This window comes from Caretta caretta, chromosome 1 (assembly GCF_965140235.1).
Source record: "Caretta caretta isolate rCarCar2 chromosome 1, rCarCar1.hap1, whole genome shotgun sequence".
Taxonomy (NCBI): Eukaryota; Metazoa; Chordata; order Testudines; family Cheloniidae; genus Caretta; species Caretta caretta.
Genome location: NC_134206.1, coordinates 254913895 through 254939928, shown reverse-complemented (window position 1 = coordinate 254939928; position 26034 = coordinate 254913895). Strand labels below are relative to the sequence as shown.

General features: G+C 41.9%; 1 protein-coding gene across 6 annotated transcripts; it reads right to left on the bottom strand.

Annotated features, from left to right (window-relative positions):
* Positions 1 to 274: 274 nt before the first annotated feature.
* On the bottom strand, positions 275 to 25075 carry TCP11L2 (t-complex 11 like 2). Of its 6 annotated transcripts, none has more exons than XM_048832115.2 (11): positions 23919 to 23991; positions 16268 to 16415; positions 14486 to 14655; positions 13057 to 13192; positions 11959 to 12082; positions 11190 to 11410; positions 10036 to 10172; positions 8891 to 9081; positions 5998 to 6179; positions 3999 to 4171; positions 275 to 3310 (listed from the first exon to the last, which is right to left on the bottom strand). In XM_048832115.2, the coding sequence occupies exons 3-11, from the start codon at positions 14619 to 14621 to the stop codon at positions 3066 to 3068; spliced, it is 1545 nt and encodes a 514-aa protein (XP_048688072.1). In that variant the 5' UTR covers positions 14622 to 14655; positions 16268 to 16415; positions 23919 to 23991; the 3' UTR covers positions 275 to 3065. The 6 variants fall into 6 exon arrangements, with proteins under 6 accessions (XP_048688072.1, XP_048688088.1, XP_048688098.1 ...); XM_048832131.2 differs by having other exon boundaries at positions 16268 to 16369; positions 23919 to 23933; XM_048832141.2 differs by lacking the exons at positions 16268 to 16415; positions 23919 to 23991 and adding an exon at positions 24954 to 25075.
* Positions 25076 to 26034: the final 959 nt, after the last annotated feature.

Genomic DNA, 26034 nt, shown 5'->3' with positions numbered 1-26034 from the left:
GGAATGATAAAGCTCCTCATTAGTCTGGAATGCACCTGGTATGTCACAATACATAATTAGAAAACAGATTTGAGTCAGAACGTGCTATTTTAAGCCACTTCTACAACTACATTTAAAACTGCTCTTCCATTTTATTTAAATAGGATACATTCCTGAAGGACTCCTTGAAAAACGAGAAAAGTTACAGAAGTCATTTTGCAATAATGTATCAAAATAGCTGACTGCATTATATTTAAATTGAGAACCAGCTTGCATGAATGACTTATCTCCAAAGTTTTACTACAAACAGACTTTTAATGCATACAAAACCAAAACAACACAAATGCACACCACAAAAATTCATTTGTACTTTTTCTAATAAAGCTACTGCTACATAATTGTCTATTTTCAAGAAGCAAAATTTAGACGGGAGGTAAACATTTGATCCATGAGCATGCAACAGATGAAGTTAGAGGAAACATCTACATCCAAAGCACTATTAAAATATATCCTAATTGTAATGTTTAAGTGATCTCCAACCTATACCATGCTATAAAATGCCCTTCAAAAAAAAAAAAAAAAAGTCACATCAATGCAAACGAACTATTGTGTTCTCATTTTCTAGTGGGAAGTTACAGTGACAATTTCCCAGATGTTTTAGACCAGAGGTTTATAAACTATGCTCCAACTGATCTCACCAGAGTAAATTTTTCTGTTTTACACTAGAAAGTTTAGAAAGGTAAATTGCTATGATAAGAAAGTTACAATACAATTTTTTGTACATTTTCAACATAAAATCTTTTCTTTAGGCCCAAAGCACAAATTTAGAAAAGTTGGATTTCCCAAGGTTACGGAATTACTAACAGAACTTCCCTTTTCAGCTTTTGGGATATATTCTTCTCTTGATACATGTACTGAAGTCCCATATTCATGAAGACAAGAATATACCACTTCCCTGGCACACTTGTTACACTGTAACAGCTCCTTTCAATTTTGAGTTTCTCAGACTAAAAACTGTACTCATCTATTTGGTGCAATATTTTTAACATGGCATAAAGAGGAAATGGGGTCAGAAGTCATTGAGAAGTGTTGCAATTTGAGACTTTTTAGCCTCCCTCCACCCCCACATGTACATTGATAGAATGTCAGTAGTAGCTTTTGACATGAATCCAGAAGAGTGTGCACTTAATACATGAGTCTGCTGTTGCTTAGTCCCACATGGAAACCATCCAAAAAAAGTTAAAAATAAGTCCTGCTTTGTTTTTCCTGGGACACCAGCCTCAGTTTGAGAAACTCTTGTCTAAAAAGTATGTTTTCCCTGCTAAACAAAACAAAAACACAACCTAATTCTGTAAAAAGGAGGTTGGACTATAAACCCAAAGTGCTTCTAATGCCCAGCTATTTTAAATTTTCATGGGAGATACACTAGTTGTGCTATATATTGTGTGTGGCACATTAATCCCATATGGGCAAAGTTTATTTTTTAAATAAAAATATACTGTATATAAAACACTAGGAAGATATCTGGAAACTTGTACCAGCCAAAGTTTACATTTTTTGACATTTAAAAATAGGATTAATTCACTATTTAACAGTCACAAATACTACAATTATATATTTTGAGTATATTTGATTAACTCTGATCAAGATGGGAACATTTTACACTGAATATTTCAGCACTCATATCTAGTAATGTGAGATATGCAAAATAATTTGTCTATATTGTGTAGATTTTTTGAAGTTTATTCCCATATCAAAGGTCCAATCCAACAATCTCTGCAAGACTCCAATGACCCAATGGGCCTGCTCCAAAGCCCATTCATGACAGTGGGAGTCTTTCTATGGTCTCCAGCGGCTTTGCATCATGCCAGCTTCTAGGCTACAGCATTTGCCTAACGAGTATGGAATTAATAGCTTTTGGCTTAAATTTCCAAAAGTGATTAGTGACAGATTTTGGCTGCGGAACTTGAGACCCAAAAAATTGAAATATCCAGTCAGTGAACAAAATCACTACTCACATTCAAAATTTAGGCCCCAATCCAGTAAGATATTTAAATACATGCTTAATTTTAAGCACAAATTGTTCCCTTGAAGTCAGTAAGGCTACTCTTGTGCTTAAATGCTTTCAAGATCAAAGGCTTAAAGTCCCAATTCAGAGGTGCTTAAGCATCTCTGAAGATCAAAGGCGCAACTGCTACATGTATAAAAAGCAGATTAGGCCCCCAAATGTTTAAATTAAAGGACAATATGACCTCTATTAGAGAACTTTTAGAACCATTTGTTTGTGTAAGGAAATTGAAGTCAGCACCCAAGTTAGTTTTCTATGAATAAAAGAATTGTTAGACTTATCTTTTATTGCTGGATTACATTTGACAAAATTCTGAAATGTTTCTATTTTGCAAGACGTATTCACTCTGTAACTGGTACACTTAACACCATTTATAGTAATGTTGGCATGCGCTAGTGAAAGATAGGTAAAATCCTGATATAGTTATTGGGATCAGAATTTGGCCTAATTTCATTCTTTACTTTGTTACAAGTTCAATTACACTATATTTTCCTCTCTAAGTCTTTCAAGAAGTGATCCATATTCAGTTATGTAGTGTCACCAATAGAGCACTGTAAGTTAAGTACATATGAACTAAAATTTCATCTTATGTCACTGCACCAGTATACATAATGTATTTAGTAATTTTTTTTAAGAAGAGTGCAAAGAGTTCCATTGATTAAATTGTAATGGTGGTAAAACCAAGAGGTACTTTTCCAAATCTACACTAAGTCAAAAATGCTTGCTTAGGAAGAAGACATTTACAGTGATCAGGTACAATGAGTGTTAAAATCCATTAAACAGATTTAGTTCATGAAAAAATATATATTAATTAGTTTCCTTCCAATGAATTTTGGAAGCTTTACTTGTACACACTTTATAGGGTCTATTTGCCTTTGGATACACCTCTGTTTGTCCCTGTCTCGGTAACAGTCATTGGAGTAAATTATGCACATTGAGGGAACAGAGTTCACAATATCTTTGTAATAAACACTGTGAAGGAAAAGGGCTGGATGCACAACCAGATCATTCTTTTTCCTCAATTAGTAGAATCACCAGTTTCTGTTTTCCCCATTGGTGCCTCACTAAAAAGCAGTTTTCGAAGAATATTTGCATAGAATGGTCCATACACTTGTTTATTAAAATTCACAATGCTTGCGTACTGAGATCCAATAGACTCTATCTCTACCTGAATCACAGCAAGGCCTCCTGGAATCATAGGCATACATTTCTGAATGCCTGGAAGAGTAAGAAGGCTTTTCATATACAGCTGGATTCGTTTATCTGAAACAGAAAAGATAACTGAGTTCATGATAGAACAAACCATATAAATGTAAATCCAAAGCGTCAAGCCACAGTTGCCTTAGAAATACTTCACACACTGGCACATGGAAGAATCAAAATAAGCAGAGACACATCTTGAATGCTACCTTTCCCTACCTTCCTCCTTCAGTTTTAATTTAGAACAAAGTCAAATGTTTCCCATTGTAGAGGGACAGCCTTCAGACTGAGCAATAGGATTTATGTTGTGAAATAGATGCACGGCTATAATTAAGACTGAGTTAAACCTGGAGTTGTGGGAGATAGATCCTCCACTGGTGCACACAATCCACAGTTAGGTATAAATTAAATTCCCCCCTGAAATCCTGGTACTTCTAGGTTCACAGAGAACATCCCAGAATCACTGAGAGCATTCTGCTCATATTTGCGGACTCTTTCTAACTTTGTTGTCCCGCCCCGAACTAATCTTTCAGAAGACTGTCTTAATATAAACAATAGAAGCAGCACAGGTTTGCACACTTTATGACCCAATATTTACTGTAAGAAAGTTACTTTCATTTTAACTTTTTCACAATAATTAGGCAATCTTTAACTCTAGCGATTTAATTTTTACAGTATGGATGGGCCATTAGCCTTCATTTATTTAAAAAAATTATGCATACAACCAGAGAACCACATAAATTATACTAACCAATCAGGGAGCTGATGGGATTTTCTTCTTCAACAATGCTACAGATCTGACCCACTAGGCTGTTTTGAATTTCCATATTAAGAGTGGGAAATCCTCTCTCAGACAGGGACCTGTTCACCTCACTGCAAATCTGAACACCTATAGTATTCAGAGCCTCCTTCAAATCAAATTTTCTGAAAAGAAAAAAAAGTTTGAGCATTTAACTCTAACAGTTCTTGTAACATCAGTCACATAGCTATTTTGACACACACCCCCTCCCTTTTCTTTTTAAATGAGTCATCTCCAATAAAATAAGAGAGCCAGGTGGATTTTTGCAAACTTTGTCCGCTTTCCAGATATAAGACACAAATATTCCACCCCAGGATAAGAGTAGATCCCATTGGCAGGGATGTGAGGGAGGAGGAAGAGAAGACTGCTCATATGATTAAATTCTATTGGCTTCAATGAGACTAATACATGTGCTTAAAGTTAAACATGCACTTAAATACTGTGGTGCCAGTCCTGGAAAATACTTAAGTATACTTAGCTGAACCTGTCCACAGTACAAATTGCCCAAGTAATGACTGACAGAGTTGTTACAACCAAACAGCTGTTTGGTGGCATATGTGAACCACGTTTCTATTCTTAACATCAGTCCATATAGGGCAGTGTCCACAACACACACACACACACACACAATCACCACAATTTGTAGCACTAGTGGCAGTTGCAGCAGAGGAGCCAGAGACTGAATAAATAATGTGAAAGGCTGGAGCAATTGGCAGAGCAACATGATGAAGCTTGCACTGCCAGTCTGTGCCGACCTGAATGGTGCATAAGTGGAGCAATTTCAACACTATACACTGAATTTGGTGTCAGATTTTCAGTACAAAAGTTTAAATTGTAAAAAAGAATTAAACTATATGGATGCACTAGGCCAGTGGTTCTCAAACTGTGGGTCGGGACCCCAAAGTGGGACACGACCAGTGTTCCCTCTAATTTTTTAGGTCCATGTGCAGAATTAATTTTGTTATGTGCACCAATATGGAGGTGATGTGTGGTGGGGGTGGGGCTGAGGGGTTTGGAGTGTGGGAGGGGGCTGTGGGCCAGGGCCGGCTCTAGGTTTTTTGCCACCCCAAGTTCCACGAGCGCAAAAAAACCCCAGAAAACCGGTAGCCGGAATGCCACTCCTGGAATTGTGCCACCCCAAGCACGTGCTTGCTTTGCTTGTGCCTAGAGCCAGTCCTGCTCAGGGCTGGGACAGAGAGTTGGTGTGTGGGAGATGAGGGCTCTGCGATGGCCAGGTGAGAGGCACTTCTCCCTGGCTGCGGCAGCTCCTGCGAGGCTGGGCTGGGGGAGGGGCTCCTCTCTCCAGCCCCAGCACTTCTGATGGGCCTGGGCCTGGCACAGGGAGGGGCTCCTCTCCCCAGCAGCTCCGGTGGGCCTGGACCGGGCCGGACCGGGGGAAAGGCACCTTGCTGCACAGCTTACAGGGAACTTAGGTGATGACCCCATTTTAATGGGGTCGCCAGGGCTGGCTTAAACTTGCTGGGGCTTGGGGCTGAAACCGAAGCCCAAGGGATTCAGCCCTGTGCAACAGGGCTCAGGTTACAGCCCCCCTGGAGGGGACTGAAGCCGTTGGACTTGGCTTTGACCCCTACCCCGTCCAGGTCAGTGGGGCTTGGACTTTGGTTCTTCTATCCAGAGCAGTGGGAATCAGCTGGACTCAGGCTTTGTTCCCCTCTCCTGGGGTCATGTAGTAATTTTTGTTGTCAGAAGGGGGTCGCAGGAGTTATCAAACTTCATTGCACTGCATCAGGCAACTGTTTTCACTAGTACACATGTAGGTCTAAGAGTGATACATAATAAATGGATTATTACTATCATGTCATGTCAGTAACAAGGTGCATAGGCTATACATGTTAACTATTTCTGTAAAAATAAATAAATCAGTAAAGTTTGTTACGAGCCAACTGGCTTTTTTCTTTAAAATGGGAGGGGGGAGTGAGAAAAAACTTACTCCTTGTTCATCCCTTCCAGCAGAACAGCTGAAATCCTTTTTAATTTGTCAGCAAAATCAGGTAAGCCCACAATAGCTGGGCCTACCATATTGCTAGTTATAAGAGATACACAGGCTATAATCTGTAACTCATTCAGCTTCTCTTTCAACTTCTGAAGACGAACTTCATCTGTTATTAACGTCTAGAATTAGAACAACATTGATTACTGTAAGTGATATCAAGTTAAGACTTAAGCTAATGTCCTAACAAGTAATTTGAGGGGGGCAGAGGAGAAGCTACTTTCATGCAACATTGCAGCAGAAAATTTCAGTGCTCAAGAGTCAAGAAATTCACAGTAATTATAGCCAACCCCTTGCATATGTAGTATTATACAGTTCCTTTAAAAAAAACAATTTTTTTTAAATAACCAAGAAATAGAAAAATGTATGGATGAGTCCTACCCCAACTCTTGCCCTTTTACAGAAAGTAAGGAGGGCCATAGTGGCATAAGGAGCCCTAGAAGTCCTGAACACAGTTGAGGGAGAATTCCTTCAGTGTGCAAACTGCAGAAGACTGACCTAAGGTTGCCTTCAGAAGCCTCCCTTGTGAGCCCAAGTGTGTGGTGGGGGGGAAGGGGAGGAGGGGCTGCAGCTTGCTGTCCACAGGACAGTCCTAGGAGGTGGCCACTTAAGCCCCTGAAGCATCCCAGGATCAGGATGATGCTAATCATTTTCAGACTAAACAAATTCACCCACACTAAGCAGAAGAGCATATCCAATGTATACAGAACTGGGTTTCAAAAAAGAAGACTTAATAGTTTCAGGTGGGTTGTGTCGTTAAAAATTCAAAATATTTTGACCAGCTCCAAGTAGTAACAGTAACTAGTCATAAAACATCTGTTGTATATGAACAATTTAATGTTCGTAACAGGACACTTTGGTGGATTTTAAGGTGTATCTACTCTTTCAGCAGTTTGCAATGGAAAAATAACTACTAGAGTATCACAATGAGACTGTTCATCTAGCTTCTTATATGGAGCCCTATCACTGTGACATCAAAGTGATTCTCCAAAAATTAAGGCCCCGATCCTGACAAATATCTAAGCACAGAGTTATCCTTAGGCATGCTTGTAGTCCCATTTACTTCATGGGGACTACTCAGACTATTTAAATACTATGCTGGACTGGGGCCTACATGTTCTGATATATTTCTCTTCCCTCCAGTCAAGAGAGACTGGATTTCTCCCACACTCCTACCCCTTTCCTTAAAGATAGGTATAGTGCATTGTTATGGGATGGCTAAGTCAAAGTAGTGAGTTGGCCATTTTCTCCGAAAGTTCTGAGGTTCTTAGCAGCATTCTGATCTCTTGCGGAGAATTCCAGGTTAACGGGCCACTTATATCCGAACAGTTATCTGTTGCATAGAGATTTCACTATTGAGGAGGACAGTGCCATTGTTGCAGTGGAATGGAGCTGTCACAAGAGATGGTGCTCAAACAGGCCGAGGTGGTCATTCAGGGAACTTGGGCCAATGCCATACAGGGGTCTAAAGCCTTGACTGTAACCCAGTATGGAACAGGGAGCCAGTCACAGAGAACACTGGGTTCATGTGCTCTTTGCATCCAATTATTCATCAGTGCAAGGCTACAGTGTTCCACATTAAAGTTTTGTTTACAAAAACCTAGTCTACAGTTTTCGTTCATAGGAAGAGAATTAAGATCATCAAGCCTAGAGCGCACATATGCATGCAACTCGATAGAGAAGTACAAATCTGACAGGAACATGAGCAGTCTTCTTGCCAACCTTAGATGGAAGAGTTTTACACAGCTCGAAAGCTTGTCTGTCTCACCAACAAAAATTGGTTCAATAAAAGATATTTCCTCATCCACCTTGTCTTTCAGATAGAAGAGGGCATGTTTTAATGCTCTGGGCATAAAGGCATTCAGAGGTTGTAAACAGTTCAGGTGAATATGAATGCTGCAAAATCTTCACATTCTAACACTACATGTCCTTCAAAGTGAGGTTACTGAGTTGGTAAATGCTCCTTTCTCCCCACCAGCATCACTTCAGTCTTTCTGGGTTTAACTGCTGCCAGCTGGTCTTCATTCATTGTTATTCTCAGCCAAGTACTTAGACAGCTAGCAGATAGATTAAACACACCACTAATTGTACAGGTAACTGAGCTAGGCATCATTTGCCTATTGCTACCATTTAAGTCATGCTGCTTTACCATTTTCCTCTCGTGGGTTCATACAGTTCAATAGGATTGATCCCTGGAGGACTCTCCAGATGGCAAAGCAGCTGCCAATCATGATTCTATATATGGCCCAAGGGGAATGACCAACTCTTATTAGCAGGAACCTGCTAATACTTGCTATTTCTGGCAGGACAGCAGGATTCCATGGTCAAATGTCTTAAATGCTACAGGGAAGTCCAGTAATATCAGAACGGATGCACTGCCTTTGTCCATGGCAAGAAGATCATAATGTGAACTGATAAACTGCTGTCCTATTAATTCACTCTTGGAGAAAATTCTCTAGCCATTAACATTAGTTTGCTCTTCTCACAGTTAAGGTAACTAGTAAGGCTGTTGCTTACTTTGTTGGAGGAGAGAGCATGCACACAAGTGCATACACACACATATAGTATCGTCAGCACTAAGACATTGTAATGCAGGGAACAACAAGCAACTGATACTTACCAGGAACGTGCTCCTTGATTATGGAGCATGCTGCTATGAAACTACGAAATTTGTGGAATTATTTGGCAAGAGAAGTCCTCCAGGAGAGTTCCACGACATCTAGCATCATGAACAGCATAACTGCTGTACCAGTACTTTCATGCAATTAGAATTAAGAGTACATTTTGAGGCACTGGGATAATTTAAGAAGAGCTATGAGAATTCACTTCTTACCTCTGGAATTGCTTTTTTCTGATAATCCCACTGTAACAGTTTCAAGTAGCCATTGTTTAGCACCAGAGTAGGACTGAGATTTGGTTTAGAGCTACCATCAGCACCAGGGGATGAAGAGGTTTCACAAGAAACAGACAACAATTCATCTTTTATTGACTCCTTTATCCACTCTGTTGTTAGATCCAGAGCACCTAAACAAGAACAAAATTTTGCACAGGTTTATTGTATAACTTTCCATGCAAGTGTACAGCATATTGACAAATAATGAAGGTGAACAAGACAACTCCATTTCCGATCTCTAAATATACTGCAGTGAACTGTTAAGTCTGCTCAAGTCAGTTTTCCCCCAAGCTTTTTTCACCTAGCCAACACAGGTGACCAGCTGAAGCTTCTAGACAGGTTATAAAAACCCCATAGCAGACTCGTGGCACTGGAGCCATAAGCAAGATTTAAATACAGATATCTGAACCTTCAGAAGTCTAGTGCATTAGCCATCAATGTCACCAGTTTCCCTTCCTCTTCCAAAATTTCTTAACAATGATTTAGCTATATTATCTTTACAGTGCAACAAGACTCACTTTTGCCTTTACAACATCTAAACTAAACTAAACATTTATTTTCACTAGAGAATAGGTTTTGTTGTTCTATGCTTCATTATGGACTTAATCCTGCCTCTGCCTACTACCAATTACATAGCATGTAATGGCATGTATTCTGGAAAAGCCAGCTACACATGTGCACATGAGCAGGAGCAGATTTTCAGATACACAGGAGAGTGGTTCCATATATTGCAAGATAAAACTGAACCCTGTGTATGCAGAACTGTTTTAATCAGATCTCAGATGCTTTGATTGCAGGAACAAGTTCTTCACAAACTGTATCATTTTGACAGGTTTCAGAGTAGCAGCCGTGTTAGTCTGTATTCGCAAAAAGAAAAGGAGTACTTGTGGTGTTGTCTAATGAATTTGCAACAGCAGTACCAATAAAGTCAGCATTTCACAATTATTCGTTATCATATAAAGGTATGATATGGTCACATTTGCCCCCAGGTGCCTTGCTCAACAGATATCTATAGTAACAGAGAGAAAGGTTGGTTTTAATGGTTTCCACTGTATCTGATTAACTGAAAACATCGTAATACGTACTTGGTGTTTCTTCAAGAATTTCTTGGAATTTTGTTCTTTCATAGTCCACCAAGTTACGCTGAAGCTGTGGTCTAATATTTTGAATGGTATAATTAACCATATCCATTTTCATAAGGTCCAGAACATGGAATATTTGTCTGAAAGCAAAGACAAAATTACAGTGCAACATCACAGAAGAAATTAGGTTGAAGTTTCAAGATGAGCTCATATGCTCTTGAACAGCCTGATGTACACCTACATACTTGACTTGTTTTGTAGTCCTTCCACCTTAGAGAACAGGCTCCAAGTACTGAAGAGAAAGTACTAGCACATGGTAGTTTATATACCAAAGCATTTTGGAGAATTAAATAATGTATTGAGATATTTGGTGTAAGTTACAAAAAGTAGGGCAAAGATGTTGCATGATCAAGACACTGGTGCCATAGACCAATAACAGAAAGGTTTTGAAGCAATATGGAGTCAAAGCAAACTGAAATTTAAAAAATTTTAGCAACTCTGATTATGCCAAAATAAAAACAAAACACCTCATTCCCTCCTACTCAACCACTTTGCTCCCTGTAGGTATACCTAAGTGATAGCAAAAACATAATACAGCAAGAAACTATTTTTAATATTACAGGGCTAATACATCTGAGGCTCATGCAGATTTGTGAATCAAACCTTAAGAGTGAAGTCTTTAATAAAGGGAATGGTACACATAGAAAGAACTGAGCTTCACTTTCATGTTCCAGATGGAGTGTACATTTTTCCCCCCCTGCCAGTTCTAAAAAAGAACACTCACCTTTTAACTTGTAAGAATAAGTAAGTTTGATATGGAAGCATGCACAAAACACATGGAACTGCATGACGTTTTTGTTTTTAAAAATGGTGACACTTTTCAGGGTATGGCAACACTAACATACACCATTGAAAAAATATGCTTGTGAAAAACCCAAAACAATTAGAACTCTTAAATGAAGTACCATGTTACTAAACTCTAAACCAACACCTCTTTCAAATGAAAGCATTTCGGCAGTTTCTTAGCTTAGCCCGCTATTCCAGTTTAATGTTAGTTTTGAGTTCCTTTCTTCTCCACCCAAACACCTTGTCTGTCAAATTGATATTTTCTAAATAAACAAACAAAACTTTGATATGAAAAGTAGCCAAACACCAACCTGAACAATTCTACAATATTGACAGTTGCTTTTAACTGTTTTATATCATCATCTCTTACTGGAGCACATAATTTCCCCATAGTGTTGATGACATAGTTAGCTAGCCCAAGAATGTCAACAGCATCATGCTCAGCCTGCTGTCTTATAAGATCTGCATCCAGGACTTCACAGATTTGGTTTCGAATCCTGTTCGCTCCAGGAGTTAAAAAGGAAAGAAGAGTCTGAAGTGAAAAACAAAACCAAAAAGCCATAAGACATGTCAATAAGTGCAGCAACACGAGACCAGCAAGCCCTTAATAACGGTGATGAAATGAAAGCAGCTTTCTGAAGACATCAAGGGTACACTGTAGAGCCTGACTGCAAATCCCGAATCTGGAAAGGCTATTTTATTTAGCAGGATGGGAGAAAGCAGCCAAAGGGAATAGAATACAGATACAGAAGCTGGTGAAGACAAGTTTACTGGCTTACTGGTTGAGACCTTTGCAACCTTTCAGAAACACCCTTAGGTCTTTACTAAAAAGTTAATGAATTGGTACCAGGATTTCCAGTAATAAGGGAAGATCTTGATCCTATTTGAAAAGTTGATGTCTGACTTTGTATTCTAGGCATACTATAGTACTCTATCACATCCCCATCCTGCAACTAACACGTAGAAGTATCCCACTGACTACAGTGGGGGTCCACCCACATGGAATCATTTGCAGGATGGGGCCTATGATGTCAACACAATGCTGGGGGTGTGAAGGGGGGGAAATAAAAACTAACTTGCCTCCTTAATTTCTTCAAAGAGCTTGATAGCATGATGATATTCTGGAGGATCTTCATTCAGTTCTGACTCCAAATGATCCCAGAATGCCTTATGTACAATTTGTTTCACTCTACCCTCCAAACTGCTGGAAAATCAATTTGCACAAAAAGATTTAAAGAAGTAAACAGAGTTTAAAAACAAAAACAACCAGCACGCACAATCTTAAACCAGTCCAATGATTCGGTAGAGAACCATCATCACATCTGCTAATTCGAAGATCTATATCTGCAACCAGATCACCCTTGGACCCCGGGTTATCACCCCCCAAAACTAAGCAGGATTAAGAATTAAAATGAGAGGTTTCCCAAGAAAATCCTGATATTGCAGAAAGTGGTGTTGGAAATTCAGTATTTGGGTATAAAAGGCTTTTATCCCAACTCTATATTAAACAAATTCCACTACCTTGTTGCTATTGAGTAATATGTTTTGGGGGAAGCATTTTTTGGCATATTATATACAAATAAAAGAACTTATCATCAATAATAATCCCATTGTATTTTTTGTAAAAATTGGCTCAATAGCATGGCCAGATTCCATTTTAAATGATAATCTCTCAACATTCCCACTGTAGTCTAAACTGGGTATGTAAATTATTCCTTTCTTCCTCCAACTTCCCAGAAGTGTTTTAGTCTGCAGAGCAGCATGAGTACTGTGTTCATTACTGAGATGAGTATATAGATTATACACAGCATTTGAGCTATTAAGTAAGCTGTATAGATAAAAGCCATACACACGGCAGTACTACAACTTTAGCCCCCCACCCCTTCACAGAGATCTTAGATTGGCAAGAAACATTAAAGGTGGACTCCAAAAGTAGAGTGCATACCACATTGCTTACATATCTCCCCTTGCAGATAAGGCAGAGCATCATATGCTCCAGGAGAAGAAAATGTGTTAAACCTACCAAATTGTACCACTTATGCCACAATGTTGCAGCCTTGACAGTTCCCCATTAAGTGTGGAACACCTTTGCAGGCTGTGTACCCTCAGACCCATTTCCCTTGCGTGCACACACACACCCCATATCAGTTTCTGCAAAATTTATAAAGGGTAACTTACCTGTTCTGTGGGAGGTCTACATGTTCCATGTGAAAGTTTTCATTTACAGCAATTTCATGAGCTAGAGTCAAATTTGACAAGTTTCTTGCAGCAGCCATCAATTCATCAAATGTAACAGTTTTTGGAGGGCTTGTTGCTGTAATGAAGGAAAGGAAATGAGAGCCACAAGTCAATTGTAGGTAAGTTCAATTTTAAAAGATGGATTGGACTGCAAAAACCAAACATGGAAATAGTTAGGCATGATATTTTATTTCCTGTTAACTGGACACTAATTTATGAGAAGCTAGCTAGACTGATAGTTCTTTGCATCTCCTTAAAATGATCTGGTAAAATGAATGACCCTCCCAGCTCATCTTTGGAAGGTAGAAGACTCTCATGGCATGTTTTGAAGAGCAGTAGTTTACTCTGATATCTTGGCCATTGTTCCCCTCTCACACTAAACACAGGACCCATTAAATAACCCAGAGTTTTGGACAGGCAGGTTTTACATAAGAGTCAAAATAAGCAAGCACGCATACAGGCTGCATGTTATTACTGAGCAAATGGATGCATTTCTCTCCACAATCATTGTAACCACAGTCTAAACTCATTACTTTGAGATATGCAGCTTCTGTTCCATAGCATATGCTACAGTGTCTTTGCCCCACTAATCAAGTCTCTGATTGAAGAGTTTATGTTGCGAAGGACATACCACATTCTTACTTGAAAGAAGGAGTGATTGCTCACAAAGTTTCTAAAATAAACTTCTGTAGTTTATTTTTCACATTTGGAAACTATATTTTTGAGAAGAGTGATACAGGACAGGGCACATACCAAATACAAACTTTCAGTTCCATTAACAAGTTTACTTTTAAACAGACAAATGTATACATACGAAAAAGATTTGTTAGCATCAGTGAAGTGTTCTACAATTAAGTGCTTTTTATGTACAGTAGTATTTATTCTCATAAGTCATTCAAAATAACTTGCTTCACCTATTTTATGTTTTGACTTCTTACTGTTCAATGAAACAAAGTCACAACACTATTGATTTGATTTCATAATTCTGAAGTTTAAAGACAAAATGGAGGCATCCTGTCCTTTGTTCATGAAGCAACATTTGGTGGATGGACAGAATGGTACTATTTTGTAACCTATAAGCCAAAGCCAGAATAACCCAAGACAAGAATGTCCTGCCAGGCAAACTTTGGTTACTCTTTTAGAAGGAAGTAGTAACAACTGTTGCATGTATACGAAGGATCTGCTTGTGCTTCATGGTGGCAGACTGTACCCCTTGGAGATGTGGTGATCTAAACAAGAAGCTGTGCCTTTCTCCTAACACTCTCTGAAGTACCAACTATAAATCCCAAGTCCTACTACATGCGTGGGACACCCAAGAAAATACACAAATATAGCCTATATCTCTATTTTACAGGTTAAATCTGCTTACAAGCTGGGGAGCTGGGTTTGCTTGAAGAGTCACTAGTAAAACTCTGCCTTGAATATTCAGAGTCACTGGAAGAAGCTGTGCTTTCAGATAGCCTTGAAGAATCAAAATCACTGTTCTGGTCATCATTGAGGGGCATTTTGAGTCACTTCACTTGGTACAGTACACAGAACCTAGAAAGAAATAATTTTACAAGATCAACATTTTCTAGCACTTCATATTTTCCAAAGATTTCTTTACAAAAAGCAGCAATATTTCAATAGTTACTGTTATGAGCACTGAATATTACATTGCAAAACAGGGATAAATGCTTGCCTACTTTATAAGGGTGTTATGAAGTTTAGTGGATTTGTGAAGTTAACTGCTTAATTTGTAACATGTACAGGATTGTACAAATCCAAAGAATTAAACTTTCGATTCTGCAAGAAGTTAAATGAAAATTAAAGATTAACGTCAGCAGCATCAACCTCTAATCTACTCTTTACGCAGAAGGTATTGTGCTGTGAGGAGCATCAGAAGCAGAGCTCTCAAACTCTTTAAAAGGTACTCCTTAAAGCACTCCCCCTACTGATGAATTTAGGTGTAGAGCAGCACTCTAAAGGCACCTTAGTTTCTGCACTTGGTCATAGCAACCCCTTTCTCCCACAAAGTTACTGAAGTTACAGGGGCAGGAGCTGGAGCTATGTTTAAAGGGAGGGAGGGAATTAATACATCTTGTCAAAGACATTCAATTTCTTCATGGATCTTGAAATGTGAAAGGATTCACCTAAAAGGAGCAAGCCACAGAATCAGACTAATAATTGCGTTGAACTGGAAAGGTTTTCTCCAGGGATGAGATGAGGAAAAAAACAAAAACAAACAAAATAAAAAATAAAGTTACTATTAATAAAAAATTAATGTTACATTTGTTGTGGAAAACGAGTCACACCATCTGTTCGGTTCAAACAGTTTGAGGTTTTTTTATTTGAATACAAGCATGCAGGGAGAAGGAGACAGAGATGGCCACAAGCAGGTGCTACTCTGGTCTTTCTCTGTTCTGCCCCTATACCACCAGTCTTATATAGTTTTTTACATTTAAGTTAAATGATACATTTTCTTAATTTTTTTATTACTTAAGCATTGTTAATAAAGCCTTATAAGGAGCCAAAGTAAACAGTTTTATAATTAGCACTGTGCTGACGCACTTTGTTATTATTAAGATCTGCAGTTTGCTTGTGGCATCGTTTTGTCTCAGGGCTTTTGCAGGTTCGGGGGGCGGGGGTTGCATATAATGGACAGCTAGGGACTTGAGCTAGGCTAGAGGTTGGCCTACTTTGTTATCTGGGTCAAAATACCACGGCCCAGCATATGCAAATGCTCTTAGCTTAAGCTAAGTCTTACAGGATGCAGGCCTGTAGGCCTCTTGCGTTATCGCTCTTGCCTATGCTGCATATAGTGCATAGGTCTTGTCACAGAGTGGGATGGGGTCAGGTTCAACACCAAGGTTAACAGCAATTTCCCCCACAATTCCCCCATTTTGTGCTTTTAGCACAACTATTAGTTTTAAACCTTTATTTTTATTAAAACCTGGTATTTTTTTTATTTTAAATTAAATGGCTTCGCCTTTGGGGTTTCAGTTGAATGCAACGACAATGCATGGTTAGGATGAATATGGAAGGTGCTAGTTTTATTACATTTTTTACAATAACGATAACATAATTTTAAACTAAACAACAACACTGAAAGCATTTTTGTATAAATGTTAGTTCTCAATTTAATAGCAAGAGCTGTGTTATAAACCTGTACCATCTTATCACTTGCCAGAAGCTGGGACTGGCCAACAGGGGATGGATCACTCGGTAATTGCCTTGTTTGGATTCTTCCCTCTGATGCATCTGGCACCAGCCACTGTCAGAAGACAGGATACTGGACTAGATGAATCATTCTTTTATCCCTGTGTAGACATATCCACAGAAACATAAGACCCGCAGCATGGCTGCAGCTGGCCCAGGTTAGCTGACTTGGGTTACTGGGTCTAAAAATTGCTGTGTAGACATTTGAGCTCAGGCTGGGACCCAAGCTCTGGGAACTTCCACCCTCACAGGGTCCCAGAGTTTGGGCTCCAGCCTGAGCCTGAATGTCTACACAGCGATTTTTCAGCCCCAGAGCCTGAGTTAGCTGACCTGAGCAAGCCACAGGTTTTTTAATCCTTGTGTAGACATATCCTATGTGCCCCTTGAAGAGGTAAACCAGAAGGCTCACTCCTTCACATGGAGTTCTGGAAAAGGTGGTATTTAAGTTATTGGGCTAGTAGGGGAGGAAGTCTGAGGAGCCAGCACTAGTTCCAGGGACTCTGGGCCACATGCTCTGATCTCTCAGAAGTGGGTGCCAGATAGCCCTGCCCCCCAAACTGGCGGCAGCAACTGGATTCTGTTCAGACTGGAGGCTTAAAACACACAAGATCTAGCAGCTCAGTTCCCTCACAGCAGTCTGGTGACTGGCCATGAGGAGGTGCTTGACTAGACCTCTGACACATGGCATTATTTTGCATGCTTTAAAAAAAATTCTTCCTCACAATGTAGAATATTCACTACAGGTGTTAACTCTTACATGTGAGTGTATTAAGCTGTTATAAATAGGTGCCTGGCAAACCTGCAGATTGAGGATGCCTGTCCCCAGAAAAAGAGACTGAACAGATTGTGAGGAAAGCTTGCAATGCCACTACATGCTTCAACAGTTAGCGGGAAGGTCCACATTCATGGAACAAGCAGTGAATCCACTTTCTATGCCCATTCAAAAGACTTTGACTCTGCTGATATTAACAGCCAAGGGTCTTGATAGTGATGCACACACCTGTGTACCACCAAGTGACTCAAAACTAACACCTGTTCCTGTAGCAGAGGCATGTGTATGCATGAAACAGAGGAACCTATTCATTTTGTTAATGTAGTTGTTTACAAGCTTTTAATTATAAACCGAGCACCCCAACACAAGATGACACAGGGAAAGAGTATCATGACCTTTGCTAGCAAAGACTTATTTCTTAGAGAAGTTCTCTGGGGTATTGGGGGAAGGGCTAAGGAAATGCATTCTGCACAGATCTTAATACTGTGGATCTGGACATTACTCGCATGTTGTTACTGTAACAGATGCACCAAACAATAAGCACACACCCATACCCCATATTTTCTGTGCATAACAAGCAGAAACTGGAAATATTAATTCAGAACGTTAAAAAAAAATTAGCTCATCCAACAGGTGTTTGTCAGAGGTAAGTACAAACTGCTCAGGTGAGGGATTCACATTTTCTAAATGTACATAATATATATATACACCCTGCATCCATAAACATTAGTGGGCATTCTTGATGCAGACGTAGGTTGCTATATAGTGCGATCATTTCTCTGCAATGTAGTCTCCTTTCTTCCAAGTTGTGCACTCAGTTTTTCCTCCCTGATTTTTTATATAAAATGTTTATTATCCCTGATAAATCCAGGAAATCTCTTGTACTCCCTCCTATTTTGGAGATTGGAAAAAGAAAGCTATCTGTCTAAAGTTTCTCTTCTTGATTTAGAGTGTGTTTTGTATCCCCCCCATTTGTGGCCACCAATTGGGTAGCTGGCAAGAATCAAACTTAGCTTTTTACATTCAGTGTAGTGAGGTAGTCTGCCCACATGATAGAGTATTGAAGATCACTGGACAGAACTATCTTGTTTTTCATTTGTTCTTCCCAGTGACTTTTATGCGTTGGTCCAATATCTTGAGTATATATGTGATATGGGGTGGTACGGATCATGTTACTTGTCAGGGTGTTATAGTTGTTCAGCAACAATATTTGGGAGTGGATCTGGTTTTCACTTGGATTTATGGTGGGTTTTTGTTTTTTTTTTTAATACGTTCCAGAAGCTTGAGATGGAAAGAAAATTGGCTCTGTTGGTTGAGATGGCACTAGAAGGAGGAAAGCAATAGCTCTGCCCTGCAGTCATTGTTCAGGGTGCAGTGTGTGGAGGAGGGGGAAAATGTACATATATTAGTTTGCAGATGTTTTACAGAGTTTGTCCCCAAAAGTGTAATTAACTGCTAAAATTGGGCTCCAGACTGCATTTCTACTTAATAGACTGGGTTGAATTATCGTATTACTTTTTCACAGTAGTTATACTGGAGGGTTAATCTAGGAGTCTATGTGAACTGGAATAGCTTTTTTTGCAATGCTTTTATAGCCAGTCTAAGCTCCCTGAAATTTATTTTGGACGGCCAAGTACAAATATAATTTAGCACTTGTTCAGTTTCCTTATTTCTTTTACAGCATTTTAGTTTGTTTTCAGACTTTTAAATGTATTTGTTTTCCAGTTTCACTTACTGGGTCCTATGAGCTGCCATCTCACCTAGATGATAGTACAACTACATAGATGGGATTCCCACTATACAACTGAGAGAAAAACTGAGGGCAGATCTACACTACTGCTTCAATTGATCTAACTTATGTCACTCGGGGTGTGAAAAAATGACACTCACCCACCCGAGCAACAGAAGTTAGTGTGTCTCCTCAGGTCGCTCTCCCATCGACCTAGCTTCTGCCTCTCATGAAGGTGGAGTAATTATGTTGACGGGAGAGCACTCTCCTGTTGGCATAGAGTGTCTTCACCAGACTCACCGCAGCTGCATTGGTGCAGCTGTGCCAATGTAGTGCTTCTAGTGTAGACCTTCCCTAAGTTTGAGGATTGTTCCAAGGCTGATAAGTCACTAGCATGTAAGAAGGTTCAACCTGAAGTTACATCCTATTTTACTCCCCTTTTTACATGAAGGCCTTTGGTGGCATGCTTATTTGGGTGGATTGCACATGAATTTTAATTAGGTTATGTGGTTTTCTGCCAATTCTATTGTGCAGCAATTTAAGGTTCATTCCTGGATGTTAGACTGAATCAACAACTATTTTTAAATCTACAAAGCAGAAAAATCTTCTCCCCTGGCTTTTTACAGGTTTGTTATGAGGACACAGGATACCCAAAACACTGTTAAAAGTTCGGGGACAGAGAGCATGGTCAACAACTTCATTCCTTTGGCACAGTGGAACTTGCTGCAAAAAAAGTAAAGCTGGTCTGTGTGGAAGACAACCTTCTCTGGGGGTGGTCTGAGAACATGGAACGAACTCCACCAGTAAGTAAGCACTATCACAAACAGCACCACTATCTACTACAAGTGCAAGGCACATTTCTTTGACCTTGCCTTCTCTAATACAAACATACATACAGATATATTTAACAAGACAATCCATTTGTTTCTCCCTCTGGGGAAGAAATGAGAGAACAAACAACAAATGACAGATGTGTAGCCATATTGCTTAACATACTATTGGAAGGTTCTCAGAGACTATGGTGATAAACACAGTACAAAAACCTATATTGAACAGATAAGGTAAAGATGGGGTCAGTTTCTCAGGAAGAATCCAGTTTGACTTTCACAGATTAAAAGAGTACAAAATTTGACTAACAATGTAAAGGAACATACTACGGAATATTTTGCTGCTGACATAGATACCTCTATAGTTGCTTGGGTTAAGGGAATCTTGCTTTTATATATTGAGATAATTAGTCCATACTACTAGGGTGGCCCGATGTCCCAATTTTGGGTTTTTGGTTTTTTTTTTTAAATATAGGCTCCTATTACCCCCCCCCAACCCCTGTCCCGATTTTTCACACTTGCTGTCTGGTCACCCTACACATGACATATATCAGGGAAATATCTAGATTGCAGGATTAGGTAAAACAATTTTAGAATGGCTGCCTGGGTATATTAGGTTTCAGAGGAACAGCCGTGTTAGTCTGTATTCGCAAAAAGAAAAGGAGTACTTGTGGCACCTTAGAGACTAACCAATTTATTTGAGCATGAGCTTTCGTGAGCTACAGCTCACTTCATCAGATGCATACCGTGGAAACTGCAGCAGACTTTATATATACACAGAGAATATGAAACAATACCTCCTCCCACCCCACTGTCCTGCTGGTAATAGCTTATCTAAAGTGATCAACAGGTGGGCCATTTCCAGCACAAATCCAGGTTTTCTCACCCTCCACCCCCCCCACACAAATTCACTCTCCTGCTGGTGCTAGCCCATCCAAAGTGACAACTCTTTACATAATCAAGTCGGGCTATTTCCTGCATAAATCCAGGTTTTCTCACATCCCCCCCACCCCCATACACACACAAACTCACTCTCCTGCTGGTAATAGCTCATCTAAACTGACCACTCTCCAAGTTTAAATCCAAGTTAAACCAGAACATCTGGAGGGGGGGGGGTAGGAAAAAACAAGAGGAAACAGGCTACCTTGCATAATGACTTAGCCACTCCCAGTCTCCGACTGGTTTATGAATGTTATAATTCTTGACATCTGATTTGTGTCCATTTATTCTTTTATGTAGAGACTGTCCAGTTTGACCAATGTACATTGCTGGCACATGATGGCATATATCACATTGGTGGATGTGCAGGTGAACGAGCCTCTGATAGTGTGGCTGATGTTATTAGGCCCTGTGATGGTGTCCCCTGAATAGATATGTGGGCACAATTGGCAACGGGCTTTGTTGCAAGGATAAGTTCCTGGGTTAGTGGTTCTGTTGTGTGGTATGTGGTTGTTGGTGAGTATTTGCTTCAGGTTGCGGGGCTGTCTGTAGGCAAGGACAGATGTCAAGAATTATAACATTCATAAACCAGTCGGAGAACACTTCAATCTCTCTGGTCACGCAATCACAGACATGAAGGTCGCTATCTTAAAACAAAAAAACTTCAAATCCAGACTCCAGCGAGAAACTGCTGAATTGGAATTCATTTGCAAATTGGATACTATTAATTTAGGCTTAAATAGAGACTGGGAGTGGCTAAGTCATTATGCAAGGTAGCCTGTTTCCTCTTGTTTTTTTCTACCCCCCCCCCTCCCCCCCAGATGTTCTGGTTTAACTTGGATTTAAACTTGGAGAGTGGTCAGTTTAGATGAGCTATTACCAGCAGGAGAGTGAGTTTGTGTGTGTATGGGGGTGGGGGGGGATGTGAGAAAACCTGGATTTATGCAGGAAATAGCCCGACTTGATTATGTAAAGAGTTGTCACTTTGGATGGGCTAGCACCAGCAGGAGAGTGAATTTGTGGGGGGGGGGGGGTGGGTGGAGGGTGAGAAAACCTGGATTTGTGCTGGAAATGGCCCACCTGTTGATCACTTTAGATAAGCTATTACCAGCAGGACAGTGGGGTGGGAGGAGGTATTGTTTCATATTCTCTGTGTATATATAAAGTCTGCTGCAGTTTCCACGGTATGCATCTGATGAAGTGAGCTGTAGCTCACGAAAGCTCATGCTCAAATAAATTGGTTAGTCTCTAAGGTGCCACAAGTACTCCTTTTCTTTTTGGGTATATTAGGTTTCTTCTTTGATATTATCTGGGCCATGTGATTTCCCCTAGTTTAAGTTTCCTGAAGGTTTTCTTTTAGTTCATGTAATATACAAGGTATCTTGAGGGAGGAGTGTCAGTTTACTTTAATAGAGCCTTTAAGCGCATTTTTTAAAAATAATGCTGTTTTGTTCAAGTAAGATTTCCACGCTGGCTCCCTTTGTGTAGGCCTTGGAAGTGTTCTGCCCAACATTTACTAGTCTGGATTGATGAGTCTTGTTTCTTTTCACTTGGTTTAAGTTCTTTTTACCTTTGCCAGAACAAGCCAGTGCCTACTGCATCTTCTGTTTGTGCTACTTCTCCCCCCCCCCCCCCCCCATCAGGTGCTGACACTTCTGCTGTAGCATTGATATGTACGTGTACAGTATGTCGGGGCTAGTGGAAGCTCTGTTTTAACAGAGAATTCCCTCACTTTCCTTCTTAGTCTACGGTAGTTTGTAACAAGTTATTAGTCTTGTTTGGTTTGAACCACCAGTCCTTTTTCGATTGTTAGGAAGTGTTTTGCTGAGAGATCTACACAAGTTTTTGTGTGTGACATCTTATCTTTTGTCTACAGCAAGGGAAACATTTGTTTAGAACATCAATTAGTTTTCTTGATTGGGGTCTTCAGGGATTCCTCAGTTTTCTTTCAAACCTTTACTCCCAAATATATTTCTTCAGGTCTGGTGTGTTTATTGTTAGTTGATTAAATTTACATAGATGACCAGTTAGCTATGGGCTGCTAAGTAGGATGACGATTAACATACAAGCACATTTATGTCACTAAAGTTTACACCTACTACAGTACCCTGTTGTCCTTTGCTAGTATAAAGAAAAAACTCTTGTCTAGAGCCCACTCTTGCTTTTCTATCGAGAATATATAGACAAGTTTTTTTGCTGTTTTTTTTTTTTTTAAACTCAAGACACATTCTTAGTTCTCACAGAACCATCAACACAAGCAGTGAGAACGATGTCAGTTTCAGCAAAGCTAGGGCAGTGATTTTCAACCTTTTCTCATGTGCGGATCAACAAACATTTTCAAACGGAGATGCAGATGCCTTTGGAAATCTTAGGCATAGTCTGCTGACACCCTCCCCAAGGGTTCACAGACCACAGGTTGAAAACCACTGCGCTAGGGTACCTTGTTTTCAAAGGTGGGTGTGCTCCTTGCTCTCTGAAGGGATGGATGGTGCTTCTCTGCCAGCCTAGGTGAGCACTAACGTCTCCAGAGGTAACAAATCTTCCTACTGCTTAACAGCTGCTAGTTTCCGAAATCAGGTGTGTCAGGCGCGGGGCAAAGTGGGCTGTCACGCCAAGGAGCCGCCCTCAGGGGGCGGCAGGGGGGGGATGTTCCGTCCCGCGGGCACGCTGCCCTTTCCGCAGCGGGGCGGTTGCCAGCCCTTGGGGCCGATCGCAGAGTCCCACGGGCGCCGTGCAGGAGCAGCTTGGCCCCGCTCCCCCGCCTCACACACCAGCACCCGGGCGGCGGCGGCTCTACTCCCCCTCCACCGCCAGCCGCCGCCGCACCCCGGGGCCCACCTGCCCCCTGCAGGCCCCCTCGCCCCGGCGGCTCCGCCCCGCCTGGCCAGGGCTCCTCCCCCAGCCGCGCTTTGGGCAGCGCCTGGAGGCAGGAGCTTTGGCACCAGCCCAGCAAAACAAACAGCGCTTCCAAGGGAACCGGGGCCGGCCCCGCTCGGCCGCCCCCAGGCTCTGCCCGCGCCCCAACGCGGGGGGGGGGGACAGTCCCCAAGGGGCAAGCGGGGTTTGTTTACAAACGGGGGGGGGGGGAGAATCAGCGACCCCCTCCCGGCACCGCCGCCGGAGGGGCTCAGCTGCCTCCTTGGTGCAGTGGGGGAACGTCTGCCCAGAACGTGACACCCCCAAAACCCAGCCTCCCCCCGCCCGCCCATTTGGGGGAGGGGGGGCACAGCCAGTCCCCACCCCCCGCAGGGACCCGGCCGCTCCCGCGGACCCGCGTTCATCCAGCCCTGGACGGGCAGCTCCCTGGGCAGTCCCGGGATGGGGGGAGGGGGCTCACCCTGCGACCCCGGCTGCCTCTCGCGCTGCCGCTCAGCTGTCCGCGCGGTCGGGGCTTTAAACCCCCGCGGGGCACTTAGCCAAGACTATTAGTAGCTCCTTGGGCGCTTCCATCCCGCCGAGAGGCGGGGGGGGGGTTAACCCTTTGTGGGTCGCTCAACTCGGCCACGCAGATGGAGGCTTGGGGGGGGGGCAATAATCAGAGAGAGGCAGGATCCCCCTCCCGCTCCGCCAGTCCGCGGTTCCGGGTTTAGTTCTGTTCCGGGGGGTAGGAGCCCCCCTTTCCCGACAGAATGGAACCGTCCAGGCGGGAGGGGGAAGGGCTGGACGGTGTTTACGGAAGGGCCATGTCCTCAGTGCGCCCTCCCCGGATCGTGCCTCCCTTCGCGGGCGGCCCCGGCTCAAGAGGCGCCCAAGGGGGCGGGGAAGAAAGGGATCACCCTGCTGCTCCCCTCGATACCCTCCCCCATCCTCACCCCCCCGCGGCAGGGAATCCCCCCATCTGCCACCCCACCATTGCCCCGCTCCCCCCACCTCCGATGCACTCCCCTCTCCTCCCACCCCCCGTATTCCCCATCCGTCTCCCCTCTCCATGCGCTGCCTCCCACCCTCGATATCCTCCCTCATTCCCCCCAGTCTCCCCATCCCTTCCACTGCTCCGCTTCCCCCACCTCTGATACCCTCCCCCATACGCTCGCCCGCACGAATCCCCCCACTTCCATCCATTGCCCCGACCCCTTATACCCCCTATCCAGGGGTGCTGGAATTCGGGGTCCTGTGGGTGCAGCAGCACCCCGTGGCTTGAAGTGGTTTCCAGCATATGTAGAGTTTACAGTTTTGCTGAATAGTTTTGAGTACCCACACAACAACAATTGTTCTAAATGCCTCTACCCCCATCCTTCCCCCAGGCACTGAATCCTCCCCCACACCCCAGTCCATCCTCCCCAACATCCACTGCCCCGTTTCCCGCAGGGGGAAAGGCGGGTTCGCAAAACCTTTCCCGCTGCACCAAGAAGAATAGGAACATAGTCCTTACGTTTACTTGCAAACTGTGTTGGGTGCTGCTGTGGGCGCAGGTCAACCACCAGGGACCTTGTCAGCCTGATCTCCGGGAGCGAAGCTCCATGAGATACACAGAGGCACAGCTTCACTTTGTACACTGCCAAGGAAAGTGATGGCTGTAAAAGACGTCTGTCTCTAACACGCCAAACTGTTGTTAGGAAGGATGTTCGGATTTAAAGAGACGCTTTTTAAAAACTTGTCCTTGTATTTTACATTGCATAACAAGCCGGAGAACACGTGCACACCAAGGTTTTGTTTGCACATCTGCCATTTTCTTGTTTTGTAGCCCTAGCACACTCACAGCCTCTCTGCCTCAGTTTACTCATGCGTCTAGCTCACTGCTATGGCGTTGTAGGGCTTGCTCAGTCCTTTAAGCCCTGCCAATGGAATGTGCTAAGGAAATGCAGACTGTCATTATTGTAGCTATCCTTACAGCTGTACTGACTTCATCAGTGAAGCCCAAGCACTGTAAGATTTGATTATTTACTAATAACAGTGTATGATATAGTCGTCTTGCTTCGTGCTAAAAATTCCTGAGCCATGTGCAATGTGATCTCCTACCACGAAGCAAAATGCTAGCAGTCATCTTACTGCACTAAGTAGCTCTTGCTAATAAATCATATCCTGCTTGTCCATGTTATACATAGCTCTTCCTCCCTCCTTGTGAAATAATGCCATTAGCATAAGCACACCTGACAAGTAGTATATGTGATGAAGGTTGTATTATCTTCTATTAAATTGTAAACTCTTTGAGGGCAGGACTGTCTTTTTGTTCTGTGTTTGTATGGCTCTCAGAACACTGGAGTCCTGGTGCATGTTGGGGCTCCCAAGCACTACCATAATGCAAATAATAAAAATAAGAATGGTGATGCTTGCAGTACCTCCTCATTAACACAAGCTCTGCTAAAGAAAACTGATGAGTAAGAGCTGAAAGTGTGGGAAGGAAATCATGCATGCTGTGATTCCTAGCCCCCTGGTTGAATAAGTGATTATTTTTCCAAGAGATGCATCCCACCAGTCAATCTTGCCTTTGGTGTCCATCACTTGGAGACATT